The sequence below is a fragment of the Triturus cristatus genome, chromosome 5_2 (assembly GCF_964204655.1).
Source record: "Triturus cristatus chromosome 5_2, aTriCri1.1, whole genome shotgun sequence".
NCBI classification, from domain to species: domain Eukaryota; kingdom Metazoa; phylum Chordata; class Amphibia; order Caudata; family Salamandridae; genus Triturus; species Triturus cristatus.
Window position 1 is genome coordinate 415,054,057 of NC_140588.1, and position 18,155 is coordinate 415,072,211.

At 43.2% G+C, this 18,155-nt stretch overlaps 1 protein-coding gene across 4 annotated transcripts in view; it reads right to left on the minus strand.

Annotated features, from left to right (window-relative positions):
• Positions 1-18,155, minus strand: part of PPP4R1 (protein phosphatase 4 regulatory subunit 1) — an 803,115-nt gene that overhangs the window by 496,092 nt on the left and 288,868 nt on the right. For all 4 annotated transcript variants that reach the window (XM_085607334.1, XM_085607333.1, XM_085607331.1 and 1 more), the window contains exon 8: positions 3,610-3,675. In XM_085607334.1, coding sequence (XP_085463460.1) covers positions 3,610-3,675 — 66 coding nt within the window. The remainder of the gene's footprint in view (positions 1-3,609; positions 3,676-18,155) is intronic.

Here is an 18,155-nt window from a genome sequence, read left to right on the forward strand (position 1 = left end):
ACTGATAAAACCCCACCAAAAGGGAAATAGCCCTCACCAGTGTAAACATATAAACACTGAAAACACCTGGACAACCGCAAACTAAATGCCATTCAAAGAAAGGAAAAGGAGATTGAAAGTCTTTTTTCTTCCTGAAGGGGCCAATACAATGTAACTTTTTTATAAAAGATAGCAGCATGAAAGAAGGGGCTAACATTATTCTGCTTGGGTTTTGTTGTTTAGGGATGTCACTAAAATATTGTTTCTTCTTCCTTTTTTCAGTTTTGAGGTCTTTCGTCTAATGATGCAGGCTTTAGACGCATGTTTTAGTTCTTGTTTAATTATTTTATAAACTGTAGAGAATCAGGAAATGTCAAAATCATATTTGATATTTTGGCTGCGTTTGATTCTTTCACTGATAGGTAAAATGGATGGTTTCATAAGAATCTTTCCCAATATGTGCCATCACATTTACCCACAGAGAGTGGGTAAAAACCCTTGATACATCAGAGCCCAGTTTCTAGCGAGTCAGTATTGATAGTAAGTGAACTGCCAACACCTCAGGCTTTAAACATTCAAAGCAAGGTATAGTGACAAGTATATGTGAAAAGAGTGCTATCACCAAGCATCTGGGTTAGTGGTGAAAACATGACACCAGTCTTTTGGAAAACATGGAACGCAGTGTCACTTGGAATGCTGCTGCAAAAATTTTCTTTCGAAGTTCAACAAAGATTGGAGTGACATTGTTTGTATTTGCAGTGATTCAGCTACGTATATCAAAAGGCTGTGTGATGACCTTTCTAAATCGATATCTGAGCACAAGTGCTTCCCTGTGAAAGATCCTTGCCACTTGTTAGATGGTATGCTGAAAGTATCTTTACAATCTTCTGAGTTAATAAAGAATGCTGTTGACTTTTTAGTCCATTCTGGTGCACTGTTTTGTTATGCGCAGGAACTAAAACGCAAATATTTCTAATGTTGTGCTTTGTGTGGCATCAAAGAAAGAGTCATCCCAACTGTATTGCTTAGCTGATGGGTCTCAGTCCAAGGGGCTGTGAATGCTATATTATCCATGTGGCAACCATTTACAGAATTTTTGCTGAGTGAGGATGCCAAAGGCAAGAGATATGAGGATCTTTGGTCGCATATTTATAGTGTTGTGAGAAAAAGCGCACTCTACTGCATTCTTAGATTTTTACAGGTAAACATAACTGCTGTAGTGGACATAATAAAAAACTAGAGTATGAAAACATCCTTGTCTGTCAAGTATTCAGCATAATTGGTATAGATGTGAAACCTCTCCTTGAGAGTAGGCTGGGCGACACTTTTAGTGACTTTGGAACTGCAACATGTTCCATGTTAGAGTGTTTGCCACTTGGTAAGCAAAGCAATGTTGAAGAGCAATACAGGAACATTTATTTTACAATGTATGAGAAATGGCTTGCACTGATACATAGAAATGTTCCTTCACCAACCATGGCATTTGAAGTCAATGAAACCTCATTGGGGAACTCTGTACAAGTTCTAGATCACTTTCGTAAAGGGGAATTTTGTCTAATTTAAAAAAATTCTGCTTCATCTTTGCCCACTTCAGTAACTCTGAGGGCATAAGCACCCAGTTCAAAACAAATGTCGCAGAACCTGCCCAGAGAATCAGTCTTCAAGTGCACCAGTATTGGCACAGAAAGCTGTCAGTGACCAGAGTTAGCAAATTATGTACTGGCTGTTTTGGTGTTGCCTGTCTCAAGTGCCAACGTTGAGGGGGCCTTTTCACAGATAAAAGTTTACATGGGAAGGAAAGAGTGAGCACACATGACCAAAGACTCACTGAAGAAGTATTGTATGATCTATTACAATAAGTTTGATTTGGAAAAATGTACTTGAACCTCATATACACTGTACATACACTGTCTATATACCATGCACTATCAGTGCAGAAAGCAAGCAATAATAAAAGCAAAGCTTTCCATAAACACTGGAAAAACACTGCTTCTGTTGTAATAACCACTGTTTAAGGTATTGAAATCTCTTGAAATCACTGAAAAACAAAAACACCAGAATTTACCAAATATAGAAACTGAAAACAGGAAAGCCTACATATACTCTTTATGGCTTTATTGCACTTACTATGTCCAAGACTGGACTTAGACACTGTAGGGGTACAGTGCTCATTCAACTGTGCCCCCACCAGTGATATAGTGCACTCAGCTAGAGGGGTGTCTTACCTATACCATAGAGAGTGGGTTGCAGGCAAGGCACGCAGGAATGTGTGCCATGTTGACTTTTCACTTTTCTCTGCACCAAAACACACAGCCTGCAATGGCTGTGTGTGTGTGGTTGTGTCAAGGTACAGGGCTTCTATGGGTGGCACAGTATGTGCTACAGCTCTTGAGGTCTTCCTTAGTCACAGTGCCCTTGGTACCCATGGTACCTTTTACAAGGGACTTGCATGTGGCCAGGGGTGCGCCAATTGGGGATAAAAAGGTACAGTTTTGGGGAAGAACACAGGCGCTAGGGAACCTGATTGGCAGGGACCCAAGGCACATCAAGTCAAAGTGCATCAGAAATCGTCCAATAAGTGTGTGTGGGGGGGTTGGAGGGTTACTGCAACAGAAACTCAGCTTTCTACAAGTCTATCTGGTTTTGTTCGGTTTTGTTCCTTTTGCCATAGAGCAAGGCACATGGAGTTACAGTAGCAAATGCCTAGTTACTTTATAGGGCTTAATTGCCACTTAGTCTTGTACTCTCACAAGATTGCTCACACTTTTGGACCTAAGAGATCTTCTCATCCTTCCACACCACACTATTGACTAGTGTCAATTCTATTCCTCCTGCTACATTTTTAGCTGGGCCTTCCCTCCATGCTGCCCAGCTTCTTCAGTCTATTCAATACATTGTTCTCATGAATCACCCTTAACCTCCTCAGCAGTTCCTTAAGCTCCACTGCAACCAGAGGGTCCCTTGATGCCTTGGAAATCCAGTTTGTGGTCTGTGACATACATCAAACAATAACCAGCGATAGCACCAAATAAACTCATTAATAATTTCTCTTTCAACACCAAAAGTAGGCTTTAATTGGTCCCTAAAGACCCCCCCCCCCCATTTATTGCAGGAGCTGCTAATTGCATTTGTACACTGATGTAGGAAATGTGTATCACACTTCAACCCCCTTTACACCACATTTGTTGCTATGTATTTAATGTGTTAATAGATATATTGAGTCTCTACACACTACTTGTTACAAACGCATCAAATGTAAATGTAGATGTAGTTGGATATGTTCATTATGGAAAATACTGGGTTAGGGGTTTAAAGCAGTCTCTTTTCCCCCGGTATTTAACATTTTGTGGTGAATTCACCTATGTATACTGAGTTGTCCAGTTATCTCATACTCACATCTGGACCTTCCCACATCCCCTAGTTCGACTTAGGACCTTATTACAAGACTGGCAAATCTTGATCCCTGCAACATTAGACCCTAGTTAGTTTAGTGCAGTCAGTCGCCACTTTGCAAATTTCCTATAACCTCAAGACGCTTTCTCTGTCCACCCTCATCTCATGCTGCAAATGTTGACAGCAGATAACTAAGTCGCTACAAAAATAACAAATAACTATAAAATAATTACTTACCAGCATTGCTTCAGTGGCATCCTGTCCAACCACACTGCAGATATCGCCAAAATTGGCTGCACACACCTGGTAACAAATATTTATGCGAATTATTTTCAAATCAGACATTTGGCAAAAAAAGTTTTTAACTACTGGATAGAACCATCTATTTATCAGATAAAAGACGGTTTATCACACTTTCTGTGGAGGAATCTATAGACACTTTTTAAGAGAGTCAAGTTAAACTGTCAAGGTGTACTTTCAAAAACGCACTTTGTAAAGATTAGATGTTAAGCCCAAATAAGTATGTCAGATATCACAGCTTGTAAATGAAAACAATTTAAGCAAAACAATGATGTACCATGACACCATAAATGTGTTTTAGAATGTGCTACACAAGTCAAACACTTGAAATTTACACCACAAGCTTTAGGTGGTGTTGAGCCACACACAATGCAATTCTGTTGGCAGGATGCCAGCCTCTAGTCTTATGGGGTAGGGGTCAAACATCCATGAAGGTGTGTCTAGTAGACTAATATAATCAACGAAGATCATGATTCTCCAAAGGTAGAACCTGCAAAGGCTTTGGACCTTCTTCAACACCAAGGAAGGGGACATGTGATGAGATGTGGATTTTAGCATGGTAAGTCCTCGTGGGGAGAAAAAGTGGCTCTTCAACACCAGAGTGTCTATGTTTTTGGTGGGTTATGTTTTCAGATTACCCCTCGGAGTAGTCCCATAGGGACTTCAGGCCCTGTGCAATCACCAATATCAAAATCAGTGCTGGTGTGTAACCCTGTTTGGAGGGCAGCCAAGTGAGATTAGGTGTTGATTGAAATTTATGATGCAGGTCATGCTAGTCCAAACGAAACCCCATTCTTGGTTGACAAGTCAGTTGTAAAGCGGAGGGACATAATTAAATTTAAGTGGCTGGAAAGAGCGATAAATCTCCGGATGCGACCTAAATTCTTGAAGAATGCTGAACTATGTTTAACATTACTGGAACTACACCTTTTTACTCACAAAGCTTTTGATGCCACAGAGATCCATTTTTAGATAAGTATTTAAAGCTCTCATCCTTGCTAATATTAGTTACCGCACATAAATAAGATTGTTAGGAGCGGGAAAAAGTACTACAATATTTTTAACTGAAAGAGTTCACAGTGAAAAATACATGGAAAACAAATCAGATCTCAACATCTGAAATGATGCCTTTCAAGTCAGTCAAGATATAAATCTGCTCCTAGAACATGGCATAGCTTTTAACACTTCTTGGAGGTATTGAGGGAGTCAAAAATTTCTCAATGCACGTCTGTTATGTCAACACAACTCAACTCTGGTCAGGCAATCACCCTTCCTCAGCTTGTGAAGTAGAAGGTAACACTATGTACTAAATTTAACTGCACAAAACCATAGCCTACCATGCTGCAACATAAATCAGAAAACAAACTAAATGTGCCATAGTTGTGTTTCATTAAGTCCAGTATAAGATATCAAATTTTTAAGTGTTCAACATGGAAACAGAGTGAAAGTACTGCTGCAGACAGACTCTCGGAAAGGAACACATGCATCCCTAGGATATGCTTGACGAGTATCCTCTGGGGTCTTGGCGTGTACAAAGGTGGAGGTGGGGACATAAACCAAGCACAACCCATTCTAGGACCAAAAGCATGTATGCCTCTTATAGAAGCTTCACAGACAAAGAAACAAACACTGCAAGGCTATAACACCCTTTGGGTGTCAAGGGCATCGCCTCATGAGGCAACCGCGTTGTGTCCAGAACCGCTCCGATGAAGAGGAGCTTCTGAGAGGGAATCAAGTGCGACTTTGGCACATAGATGGAGAACCCCAGCAAATGCAGGCGGTCGGCCGTAGTCTGGAGGTGGGAGACGACTGCCTGGGGCGAGCCCCCCTTCAACAGTCAGTCGTTGAGATAGGGGGAAGACTGAAACCCCTGATCTGCGACCACCGCCATCACTTTCGTGAACACCCGAGGGGCGCTGGTAAGGCCAAAGGCGAGCACTGTAAACAAAGTGCTCGTGGCCTACCGTGAACCGTAGGTAACGTCGGTGGGCCAGCAGGATGGGGATGTGAAAATAAGCGTCCTGCAAGTCCAACACTATCTTCCAGTCTTGAGGGTTGAGGGCAGACAAGACCTGAGCAAGTGTCAACATCTTGAACTTCTCCTTCCGGAGGAAGCGATTGAGGTCCCTGAGGTCCAAGATAGGATGCAGGTTCTTATCCTTCTTGGGAACCAGAAAGTAGTGGGACTAACAACCACGACCTATTTCTGGGACAGGAACTTTAAAGGTGTCCCCTCACGAATTACATTTCCTTTTGGGCTTGCGAGAGCAGTGAGCTTAAGGAGGTAAGCAATAATATGAACTTCGTCCAGCTACAACAAAAAAAGAAATTTGCAACACACCACCTAAAGTGTCGTGTACGTTGAAGAGGGTTTACAAAATACTTCACTCTGTATAGTCAAGCTTAAAAAAGTTTATGACCTGTTTTTAATAAAGTCAAACAATTTGGCATCTCAGATTTATCAGGTTTAGATAATGGACTTTCTCGCAGAGTATTTATACTTTTATTTGTATTCATGCTTTTATATTGTGTTTGAGTGCTCATAGGATTAAAATTGGAGTTTCTATGAAATTAATACAAATACTTATGCAATGTACAAATACATTTGTCAAACACAATGCCATCTAATAAGTCATGCCGCTCGGAGGCTGATCCTGGTTTTGAACTGTGCCCTGCATCTTAAACTCACCGGAGGACTTCGTTGGGCGGAGACCGTGATTCTATCTCCTGACTAACCCCCGGGACTGCGAGTACCAGCGGGCCTTGTGCCTCCTTGAACATTTGCCGCAGCTGGTGGCTCTTCCCGGCTCCTCCCTCCTACACCATTATAATTGTTTCCCCACTCACGCGTAAGCGGGACGCGTTTGGGGCGTCATCCCGGGCGAAGCCCGGGCCATGGGCGGGCCCGTTTGAGCCCGTTCGAGACCGGTGGAGGCCGGGCCGGGCCCCCTCTCTATGCCCGGCGCTCCGCCTGCAAAAGGAGGGAGCGGCACTTGTAATTTGGTAAGAGTCTCAACTCTATCGTAATATTCCCACACATTTATCTGGGCTTGAGTGGTTGGATTCATCTCTATTCATCTACTTCCCCATGGCGACGAGCAAAGGTGGAAGCATGGCTGAGACTCTGGGGAACTTTATTACCCGTGCTAGTAATGTTCTGGCATACGAAATAGCTGCCACTGAACGTCGGCTATCATTAGAGCCATTATTAGGGAAGCGTTCCTCATTAGGGAGCATCATGTCAGCTTGCTCTCCCGACAAAGGACCAATTGCACTTTATGGGGCTAATCACACATAGGCACTTCCCGATGCACTAGCAACACAACGACCAATCGACCCAGGGCAAAACGAGACACCTGCCCAAAGGAAAGAGCCATTGCCTCCTGCCCCCATCTTCATGAATACCGTTACTACAAGATCGAAGTCGGAGCAGTCCGTGAGGAGTAAGGGGTCAAGAATAAACCCATCGAAGGGGAAGAAGCGTGAGGGAGGACCGACGAGACACAACAATAACAAAAAACCTAAAAATATCCTTAACTCGAACAATGGCTATAGCGATTCACCCGAGCAGGGAGGTTTACCTACAACATCGGGATTAGACATTATACCATCTATGTCACCTGAACTCATCTTGAAAGAACCTTCTAAATGTTCTAAATGTTCGATTGATGATGCATTTTGGGAAAAGATGGAGTTATTAATCTCTGGGAGCTTATCTCCACTATCTAAGCGACTAGCCATTATAGAAGAAAAACTAAGGTTGATTCCTATTCCTGCGGATTTAAATCGCAGCGAGTTGGCTCATCAAACTAAGAAGGGACTCTGTCAACTAATACCCTTACAACAAGCTTCTTTGCCGGTTACTAGAGAGAATGAGTTGGTCCCATCTTGTAATCCAATAGTACTTGATGGGGACCAATTGCAAAGTTGTGAGAGAATTGTTGCCCCTACCCATCCTTCTCAAATCCCCCAGGGCCCTACTGATGCTAGAGCGGTTAGGAACTCTCCCCGATTGCATAAAACAGCACCTGTTACTGATTGTCGCAATAACATACATCTAGGTCTTAAAAGAAAACTACCAAGACCAGATCTCCCCCCTGAGTGCAGCTCTCATGTAGTGGTTTTAACTGGCGTCCCTGAACTCCCTGTTGATAAAACTGAACCATACATGGCCCTGAAGAATAAAGTCATGTATTGATGGGGAAATTATGATGGTACGCAGAGTCGAGTGGGTGGGTAGGAGCGTGAAAAATATAAGGGGTGACTGTATCCTCATAACCTTCAGGGACAAAGGGGTGACCAAGTTTCTAGGGGATGGAGGATGGGCTAGTTCCACGTATGGAATTCAATCTCTTCCCTTTGCATTTTTCTAGCCAAACAAAACACCCAACTTCGAAATAGGTCCTGTGGATCAAACTGGAGCCACGAGGGAAAGGTGCAGGGGCCCCTTTGGGATTGGAGTGGCCCCTCATCATGACCCCTGGCCCCCTATCCAATGCAACAATTAAACAAACAGGGGTAACCCTATAACCCAAGGAACCTGGGCTTTATCAACAAAAAATGAACAATGGTTCCGGAAGGGGGAAGTAATTATTTATACTAGAAAGAAATCAAATTTCACAGAACACAGCATTAGTAGATCAAAAGAAAAAATCAATCAATATTACGCAATGAATAACATTTGCAAAAAACCAAATAATTTATTTATGGAGATTCATTTTGATGTCAACTCAGTTATCAATTCATTAGAATATGAACGAAACATAGAGAAGGCTGTATATACAAGAATTGGCAAAGAAGCGACGCAGTGACAAAGTGAATAAGGTGACTAAGTGTAAATGTGAAGTTGCAAGTATTTACAATATATATACGTGATAATTAATAAAATACACAGACAATTTTTGCAAAGATTCGCAAAAGAACGTCCTCCGTTTGATTATAGAGAAAGGAGAAACCTTGTAAGCCACATGTCCTAATTGTTTTATAATACAAGGAGTTCCAATTGATACAGGACTGTAGAACCGTCAACGTTTCGACCCTATAGTAACCAGTCGTTGTGCAAAGTCGTATCGGGTCTTCTTCAGGACATAGGTAATGTATAACAGCCTAAAATTCAGGAGATGAGACTGATTTTTCAATTACAATCGTGTCCATTCGATTTCAATCAGAAGGCACTGCCAGAATCATAGAGGGTCCTGATTCGTCTTAGTCTAGTTTTGGGCTTTTTTCATTTACACTCTGATTCCAGGGACCTGACTTCAGGGCAGATATATGGATTAAAGTAGTGTGGACATCAGGACACAAGTTCAGCTGATGTCCTTCGTATTTAACTACTTAGTTAATGGGAGTCCGACTGCAGCATGTATCTATCCAATGCCACAACAGGTTCAGCACCCTTGATCTTGTTGATTGACTGCACCCTGTAGGGGAGGCCACTAATAACATCGGACTCCAGGGGGTGGGTCACACTCAGGTGGGAAGCCAGGTAACTCTCTCCGGACTGAGTAAGGCACACAACGAACAAGAATATTCAAGGGTAGTTCCCACTGCTTCACAGGGGCTATTACAGCAAATAGATTTGGCCCTGGAATGCGCTCGAGATCCCAATAGTGTTGAGACTAGTATAAATATCGCTCCTACCCAACTAATGACTGCTAGCCCCCCCCCCCCCAATTGCAGAGTTAACAGAGAATGGGGGGGGGGGGGGGGACACATTTGGCAATCCATTCAGCCCCATACGGGCCCCCAAATAAGAGTTAACACTACCCAAAAATTAGAGTATGGTGCGGGCCTACAAATCCTATCTTGGAATTTGGCAGGTATTGGTCCTTTGTTGGACTCCCCGGATTGGGGAGAGTTCATAGATGGCCACGACATTTGCCTATTTCAAGAAACCTGGGCAATGAAAGCATGTCATCGTCTTGGGTTTGTTACGTACTGGGAATCGGCAGTAAGGGCCCTAAGAGGGAGACCATCAGGTGGATTGTGTATTTGGGTGAAAACACATTTGGGCTGTGCAATTCGAGTAATTGATACTGGCTCATTGGATATCATGTGTATAGCCCTAACATTTTGGGATCACCACGAGCTGAATTTAATTAACATCTATTCTCGCCCCGTGCAGCATGGTCAAAAATCTAGTACTCTGTTAAAACTAGAAGAATTTGTGTATATTACCCAAGCAGGACCAATTGCTCATAGGTGGCGACTTTAACTGTCATTTCGAACCATTGCATGGTGTGTCCACCCCAGTCACCCAAGAAGAGGATCAAGTATGGGCAATTTCCCCTTGTAACTCTTATCCTACGAAGGGATGGACACCCCTGGTTCTTCAACTCACCACACTAACCCTTACCTATTCCCTGAGGGCATGTAATGGAAGGCACCCAGCGGACAATCCTGGTAAATTTACATTCCAACGGAATAGCTACGCCTCCATCATAGATTACATAATGATTAAATTGGGTATGTGGTCCAGGGTTTTGGAATTTCAGGTAGTAAATCGCAGTGAAAGCGATCATAATCCCCTTGTCCTTACTCTGGAAGGCTATGATAACTCCCTATATCAATGTAGGGACGTTAATCACTCGTCCCCTCTGGTTACATCATGCGGAGGCCGGAGAGTTAGATGGGAAAAGATTGCCCAATCCCAAGCTGACCTTGGAGATATGTATAGGGAGATTTATCCGCTTTTAGAGCAAGCACTGGATCCTGCTGTTGCGGGAATTGGCCCTTTAGATCAGGGTAATATAAGCTCTACTCATGTAGAGCTATGCGCAACCTTAGAGGGGTACTTTTATCGGGGAATAAGGAGAAAATCTCATATTACGAGAGAGAGATCTTCTTGGTTCACTAAAACTTGCAGAGAAGCAAAGTCATCACGTCTAGCAAACCTTAAAGGGGTGGATAAGGTATTGATCAAGGAGGCGAGGGGCCATTATAAGAAAGTGACTATAGATGCAAAGAAGGAATGGGAGTATAATAGATGGGAGGAAATCTCTATTACATTAAGAAAAAGGGACTCCAGGGCATTTTGGAATTTGGTTAAAACAGGGTCCTCTGTCTCTCAAGTAGCAGTCCAACCCAATTTAGGGGAGGAGGTATGGCGCCGGCATTATCAAGACCTTTATGCCAATGACCCAATATCCCTAGAACCTCATGAATCCCCATCCAGGCAAGTCCCTTTACTTGCCATGGGTGATAACCATCTATGCTCATTAGAAGAGGTTAAATTGGCCCTGAATAAAGTCCTCCCAAATAAAGCCCCTGGACTAGATCGGATACTGGGTGACCTGTATAGGAGCGAACAAGTTGTATGGGCTCCCTATTTACAAAATCTTTTTAATGCAATTTTTACAGGAATGCCACCGCCCCATACTTGGGCAGGTGCCGAGATCATCCCGATACATAAAAAGGGTTCGCCCCTGGACCCGGCAAACTATAGGCCGATTAGCTTAATAGACGTGGAACAGAAGATCTTCGCATGTGTATTATTGGGGAGGCTCCAAGCATGGATGGAAGAATTTAACATCCTGTCCCCCTTACAGGTGGGCTTTAGAGCTAAAATGTCAACAATAGATCAACTGTTTAGACTACAGATGATCTATTGGAAATCTATCAAATTGGAAGGAGGTAGCCTTTACCTTTCCTTTGTTGATTTAAAGTCTGCCTTTGACATGGTAGACCGGCGACAGTTATGGGAGCTTTTGAAGGGAATGGGTGTCCCCCCCATACCTATGTCACCTTTTGGAAACATTACATAAAGACACCTTTGCCAGGGTAAGGTATGGTCAAAATGGCGAATTAACATCCCCCTTTCCCATTGAAAGGGGTGTGAGGCAGGGTTGTGTGCTCGCACCTACCCTCTTCTCTCTCTTTCTAAACGGCCTTGTGGAAGAACTGCTAGCCTTAACAGATATAGATGCACCCAGGTTAGCTGGCAGGAAAATACCTGCACTAATGTTCGCAGATGATACTTTGCTTCTGTCCAAGACCGCCATGGGGATGGAAAGAGTCTTGGAGGGCTTTGCAACATTCTGTAGAAATAGGAACCTGGTCATTAATGTTAACAAGACCAAATACATGGTTCTGAATGCGGACACCACAAACTGTCCTATTCCAAAATTGGACAATCTGCCGTTGGAGCGAGTAACTGTTTTTGATTACTTGGGGTTAACATTAAGCAATAAAATGGATTGGGGAGCCCAGACCTTGAAGGCCAACTTGAAACTGGTCCAAGTTTCCGGGGGAATCCTGAAGATGTATAGGGACAGCCCGTTAAAGTTAATCAAGCCGCTTGTAGAGGTCTATAAGGTCCAGGCAAGAGGTGTGGCGCATTATGGCGCTGAACTTTGGGGCCACAGTGCAGTTCAGTTTTTAGCAAGGTCAGACAACCATTTTATGAGACAACTTTTAGCATTACCTAAGAGTACTCCCCTTCAGCCCCTTAGGATGGACCTTGGCATTCAGCCAATAGTAGATCTGGTTGCCTCACGCCCGGTTATGTACTGGCGTCGATTGTGGAGCACACCAGAACTTAACAATTTTAGGGAGGAATTCAAATCTATTATGACACTCCCGAGGGCTGGTACCATCCCGTGGCTTGCATACATTAAAAAGTCCTTAGGCGAAATTGGAAGGGAAGACCTTTGGTCTAACCCAGAGGAGACTTGCGTTGCCTTACCAAAAAAATACCTGGTCAAAGCGATGGAGGAACACAAATTGTCACAAATATTACGTCTAGAGTCTAGTACTAATCTGACTTCTGTATTCCTCAAAATGAAAATATGTTATAGCTTTGAGCCAGCACTGGATTTGATCCAATCATCGCTTGCCAAGAAACTTTACATACAGTTTAGGCATGGATCCCTTCCCCTATTTTGTAGGACGAATAAAGGGGAAGGTTCTATAACTCGACCCTGCCCAGGGTGCAGCTTGTATGAAGAATCAGAGGTCCATGTATTATTCTTTTGCAAGGCCTATACAAACCCACGCAGAAAATGGATCATCCAATTAGCTAAAAATCTTGGTGTAAGTAATTATAGAGACCTACACAGGGTAATGAAATATGATACTTCCCCTTTATTCGTCACAGTAACTGCTAAATATTTATTTACAATGTGGGTAATAACAAAACATCTAGTACTGTAATGCTTCTCTCTTTTTTGCAAGCTGTGTCCCTTTTTTCTATTTTGTATGACAGACATCAGTTATTATTTTATGAATATATATTGCCCTAAAATCACTGTTTTATGAGAGGTTTTAAGATTATTGTTTACATGAGTAGATCTTTTTTAAATGTGATGTTTGGACTTATGGCATTTTCGCCGAAATAAAGTTTTCTGACTGACTGAATAAGTCATGCTTTCTACATGCTAATAACAGAAATTAACATGGTGCGGGAGTAACTGAATTGTTCTTAAACAAGGATCTTTTATGTCGCTTTGGTCTGCACTGTACCCCCTCTCATTGTAAGTTGAACAGTTCCATAACGTCACACAAGACTGAATAAAGCTCTATTTAAAATCATGCAGCTGCAAGCCAGCCCTGCTGGGTCTGGTTGTGGAAATAAAAGGCTTGGTTATCACAAAAAGCTTTCTTTCAGTCTTTCAAGAATACAAGACACTAGGTTTCTCTGCTCTTTTACTCAGAGAGATGCAGAATCAGGGGCCAAGAGATGCATACATACATACCCACATACATGTGCTTATTTTAGTCAAGTTCCCTTTTTTCCTGACTAACTGCGGTTTCATTTGTTTTTTCTCCCTCTCTCTACTACATTTGGGTGTGGGGCATAAACAACAGACTTGTTGGAGTAGCTTCAAATTTAGAAGGCCAAATAACAGGAACAACTTGGCATGAACTTAACACCAAAGGATCCACTTTTCAAAGTTGATGTATAATAGCATTATTTTTTAAAGGATTACTAATATAAAAGATGGGGATTGAAACTCATGAAGTGAAATACTGCCGTCCTGTGTTTCACTGTGCACTTCCTGCACATTGAGGGGGAATTAGAGAACCCTTCGCAGGCGGGTGCAGTGAGTGATTGCACCCACCTGCAAGGGGATGAATGGGGGAGGAGAGATGAAGTGTCCATGAGACCCCCTAGTGGGCTGCCATCGGCCCACACTGACGAATAAGTTACTTACCTCTCGGTAATGCCTTATCTGGTAGAGACAAGAGCTAGCTAGGCAGATTCCTTACCATAGAATTCTACCGAGGTGCCAGCCTGAATCAGGAGATACACAGCTGTACCTCTGTGTGTCGGTAGAGGGCCCTGTGCGACTTCGTAGCGACATCGTCCACCAGAAGGGACGTCAGAGTCCATGTAAGCCCTTCCCTGACACACTGTCGTCAGTTTCTTAAGTGACTATTTTTCTTGCCATAAATGCGATGCCATTTATAGAAACTGCTATGGAAACCGTGTGCCAAAAAATAAACACCTTTGTGTCAGAACAATTACAAGTACTAAAGAAAGGAATAAGGATATACCAAGAAAGGGATCTTTGAGGAAACAAGGCAAGCAATTCGCAGAGTGGGGGAGGATGGTTGGGTCAGTAAAGAATCTACGGCTAGACCCAGTCTCTACCACATAAGGCCTTACCGAAGTTAAGTAACTTAATCAGAGAGAGACATCTAGCATCTGATTCCTTAGCAATACCATCCCCGGAGCAGGGTCTGCGAACTGAACCCAAGAAAGATCCCTGAATAGGACTAGTCGGTCTGAAATGGGATAGAGTTACCAGGCTGTCTTAGGAATATAGGAAAGAAAATGGAGACGCTCCACCAGAAGGACTGAGGGAAGCCTGTAGGAAGCTAAAGTTCGGAAGACTGTGAAAAGCATGTGGAAAACACTGCCCACAGCAGAGGGATAAGCAAGTGATGGAGGGGACACTTTACAGTAAAACTAATACATGAAGCCCTGCCGAAGGCATTAAAAGCAGGACTGGACAAGGAGCAAGGATAACAATCCACACCATTGAGTCAGAGCTCCAGCTCTGTGCCGTGGAAACTAACATGTGAGCTAACTCTGCCCTGCGAAACACAGAGCAAAATGGAATCTCAGAGCACATCTACGATGGAGAGAGAGAGAAAACCAATCAATGCTGCAATAAAAGCATCGCGAGAACAGCAACAACAAAGTTTCGGCAGAGACTACTCTCGGTCGGAGTAAACCCTCTAAGAGAGAAGGCAACCCTCTAGGACTATGTAACAGAGACCCAGAGAGAAAGTAAAAAGAAATGCATATTTAACAACCAAGTTAAGGTCGTACTAGAGCACCAAGAAAGGCACCGTTACAAAAGCAGATACATACGCCCCGTGGAAGAAGTCCAGCAGAACCATACTTCTGATTTATACCCGTGTATATGTGAGCACATATATACACATAGAAACATACATAAAAATATACACAAGTATATCAGAAATACACTAAAAGGATAACCTCCTGTCTCCCGTGGCAAGCAAGGATACAAACCAGTGGGGGAAAGAGGAACACCAGTAGAATAGAGGCATCCATCGAAAGATGCATATAATCACACACACACACACACACAATAGACCAAAGTTGAGACAACCACAGAGTGAAAATTATAGATAAAAAGATATTAGTACCTAGCTGGAGAAACAACAACATGGTACCAAATGGGATGAGATGGAGAGGAGGGCACCACATACCCCTGAAAATAATGGCAATCACCTCTACTGACTGACAAAGCTATCAAGCGGTCGACAGGAAATCGGGAATGAAGACCACTACTGGGGTCCATAAAAAAAGGTATAGTTGAAATAAAGACAAACACATGGAAAGCCTCGATAGATAACCGATTTAAAATGCATAGATATATATCAGGACGAGAAAGACCTGACTTAAACATCAGTTAAAAGATGGAGTACATAGTTAAGTATGGAACAAGCCCCAGGAAATGGAAAAACCAAGAACAAATTACGGCTGTGAGTACAAGCCCAACAAGAATTGAGGCCAGTATTGAATGTCCACAGGAGAAAGGATCTATACATAGTCAAACATTCAGTATACCACAACTGAAAAGGAGAAAAGACCCACAACTTTCAAAGGAAGAGAGGGAGCGAGAGATAAATTCCTTCAAGCAGAAGGAATCTGCAAAAATAAGGTGGAAGCGGTATAACGATTCTATTAAGATTAGAATCTTCACCACATCCTATGAGGAGGAAGAATAACTTTCAGAAAAAGGATGCTAAAGGAGACGAAAGCACCCTTTGGAAACCAATCTACAGAGAGATGGAACCATAATGTTGAAGGGGCATATGCTCCCAACGGAAAATGGAAGATGAAAATCAATCCCAACAGCGAAAAAAAGAGGTTGCGATGGCGACCTCTAAAGAACAACCCATACGGTAAGTAAATGCTGTGGCTGTGATCTGAACTGGCAAATAAATACTGCCTATGGAAGCAAAGTCACAAGGCATTCCAGAAAGCGACAAGCAATAACACTCTCTCCGGGGATGAAGCAGAATAAAGGTAGCACGATGGGTGGCACAAGACCAAGGTTGCCATGCGGCAGTGAACCATTGGAGGTGAACCGCTGCGCTATAGCCTAACAAGGAACCTGGAAGATCAGTGGTAGGTAGCCCTCCTGCCAATGAATAAGCGAGAGTAGAACAATAAGAAGTGCCAACACACTAATGAAGGTCCCAAGTGGGAACACGGTCATAGGCCAGAGCAGAAAATCTATACCGGCTTAGGATCATACCACTCGTTCCATTGCTTCCACTAATGGGAAGGAGGATGCAAAAAAAAAAAAGCATTCGCATAGCCAATAGGTCTCACCTTTGGGACCATACAAGTGTTTAGCCATGCAACAGTTGATGTTGTTGCACCAAGGATATTGTGCTGGATAACTAAACACTTATAAGATCCCAAAGGTGAGACCTATTGGCTATGCCAATGCTTGTTCTTAACTGGTGTGGTGTCCTTTTGTAGTGTTTTCACTGTGTTAATGTGTGCGTTTTGCACAAATGCTTTACACATTGCCTCGGAGATAGTAGTCGAACCTAACAAGTAGTTTCACCTCCTGGCATTGCCTTTACCAACATCCCCACCAAGAAAACAGCCCTACACGATTACAACAGATCAGCACGTGGCACAGTTGAAATCCCAGAGCTATACACAGTCTTCAAGAGGAGTTATAACGTCACTGAGAGGAGACTCCCACGGGGCTCCTCTAAACTCCTAGCCTCACCACAAGTCAGAAGTCAGTTCCACCTCGTGAAAATGAGTGGGTTTCCAAGGGAGTGCGGTGTTATTCTTTCTGCAGATGCCTGGGCCCTCCTGCTCCCTTGCCAGGAGCTTCCTGGCTCCTGGCCTGCGAGGTGAATTAAAAAACAAAAACCCAGTGTGGCACACCGTGTGTGTGTTCTACGAAAATATGATTTAACTAAGCAAGGGTCCTCTGGGGCAGTCAGCGCAGTTCTCTTTTGACTACACAGTACCCTTAGCCACAAAAACATGCAGCGATTTGATAGACACCGTCTGAGTTGTGGCAGTCTTATGCTCTTTTGTAATGCGTGCGTTATTGTGGTGTAATAAAATGGTATAGCAAGTTACTACGGCCTTCAAACGTAGGAGGGCAATTAATATTATGACAGTATGCATGTAGCGGTGTTAGGGGCAGGAGCGTTGCTTGGTCAGTAAGTTTGGGGGTGGGGGGTGAGCTTCAGATTTTCCAACATTCACTCTGGCATAGATTGTTATAATACCTTAAATACCTTCCTGGTGAAATCTGACATAACTCAGCATACACGACTGAAAACATCTGTAGCCAACTATTTATCAGAAATTATATTTACTAAGGGAGTATAACAACCCCCTTATGCTACGCCCCTGGTTAGCGGCTGTTGGGCTGGTAAGGACCCAGCACATGCCTTTCGTGTGCGGAGGAGACCGTACCTCTGGAGTGATTTCCTGGATAGGACAGGCTCAAAGAGAATTAAGTGCTGAATAAATAGGGGTTATTGGATACTATACATATTTAATGTGTCCATTAGACCAAGGCACAGCGCGCAGTGCACACTCTGCGCTTTCTCCTACATAAAGCATGTTCTAATGGGGATTTCAACCAGACACAAACGCCCAAAGAAACGTTTTGAGAGTAAAGCTGCAGGGTAGATTCAGTTTCAGGACAGATACTAAACTGGATGAGACCAGGGGTGATGAACTCAATCAGTTGAGTTCCGACTTGGTGTAAATATATGATCGTACTGCACGGTATGCCCTGTCAGGGCTGGGCTGGCAGCCCCCCTCCTCCTGCGTCTCTCAGTGCCTCTGTGGAGTCACGCAAGGTCGTCCAACGCACGAAAACAGTGCTGGTAGTTTCAGACTCCAGCTTTTAATAAAGAAATCACTGAAGGGCAAGCAGAGGTGGAGAACTAGCCTGGCTATGGAACTGACCAGCTTGAGTTCTAATCACGTTTATCATCGGGTAACATTGTGTGATCCTCAG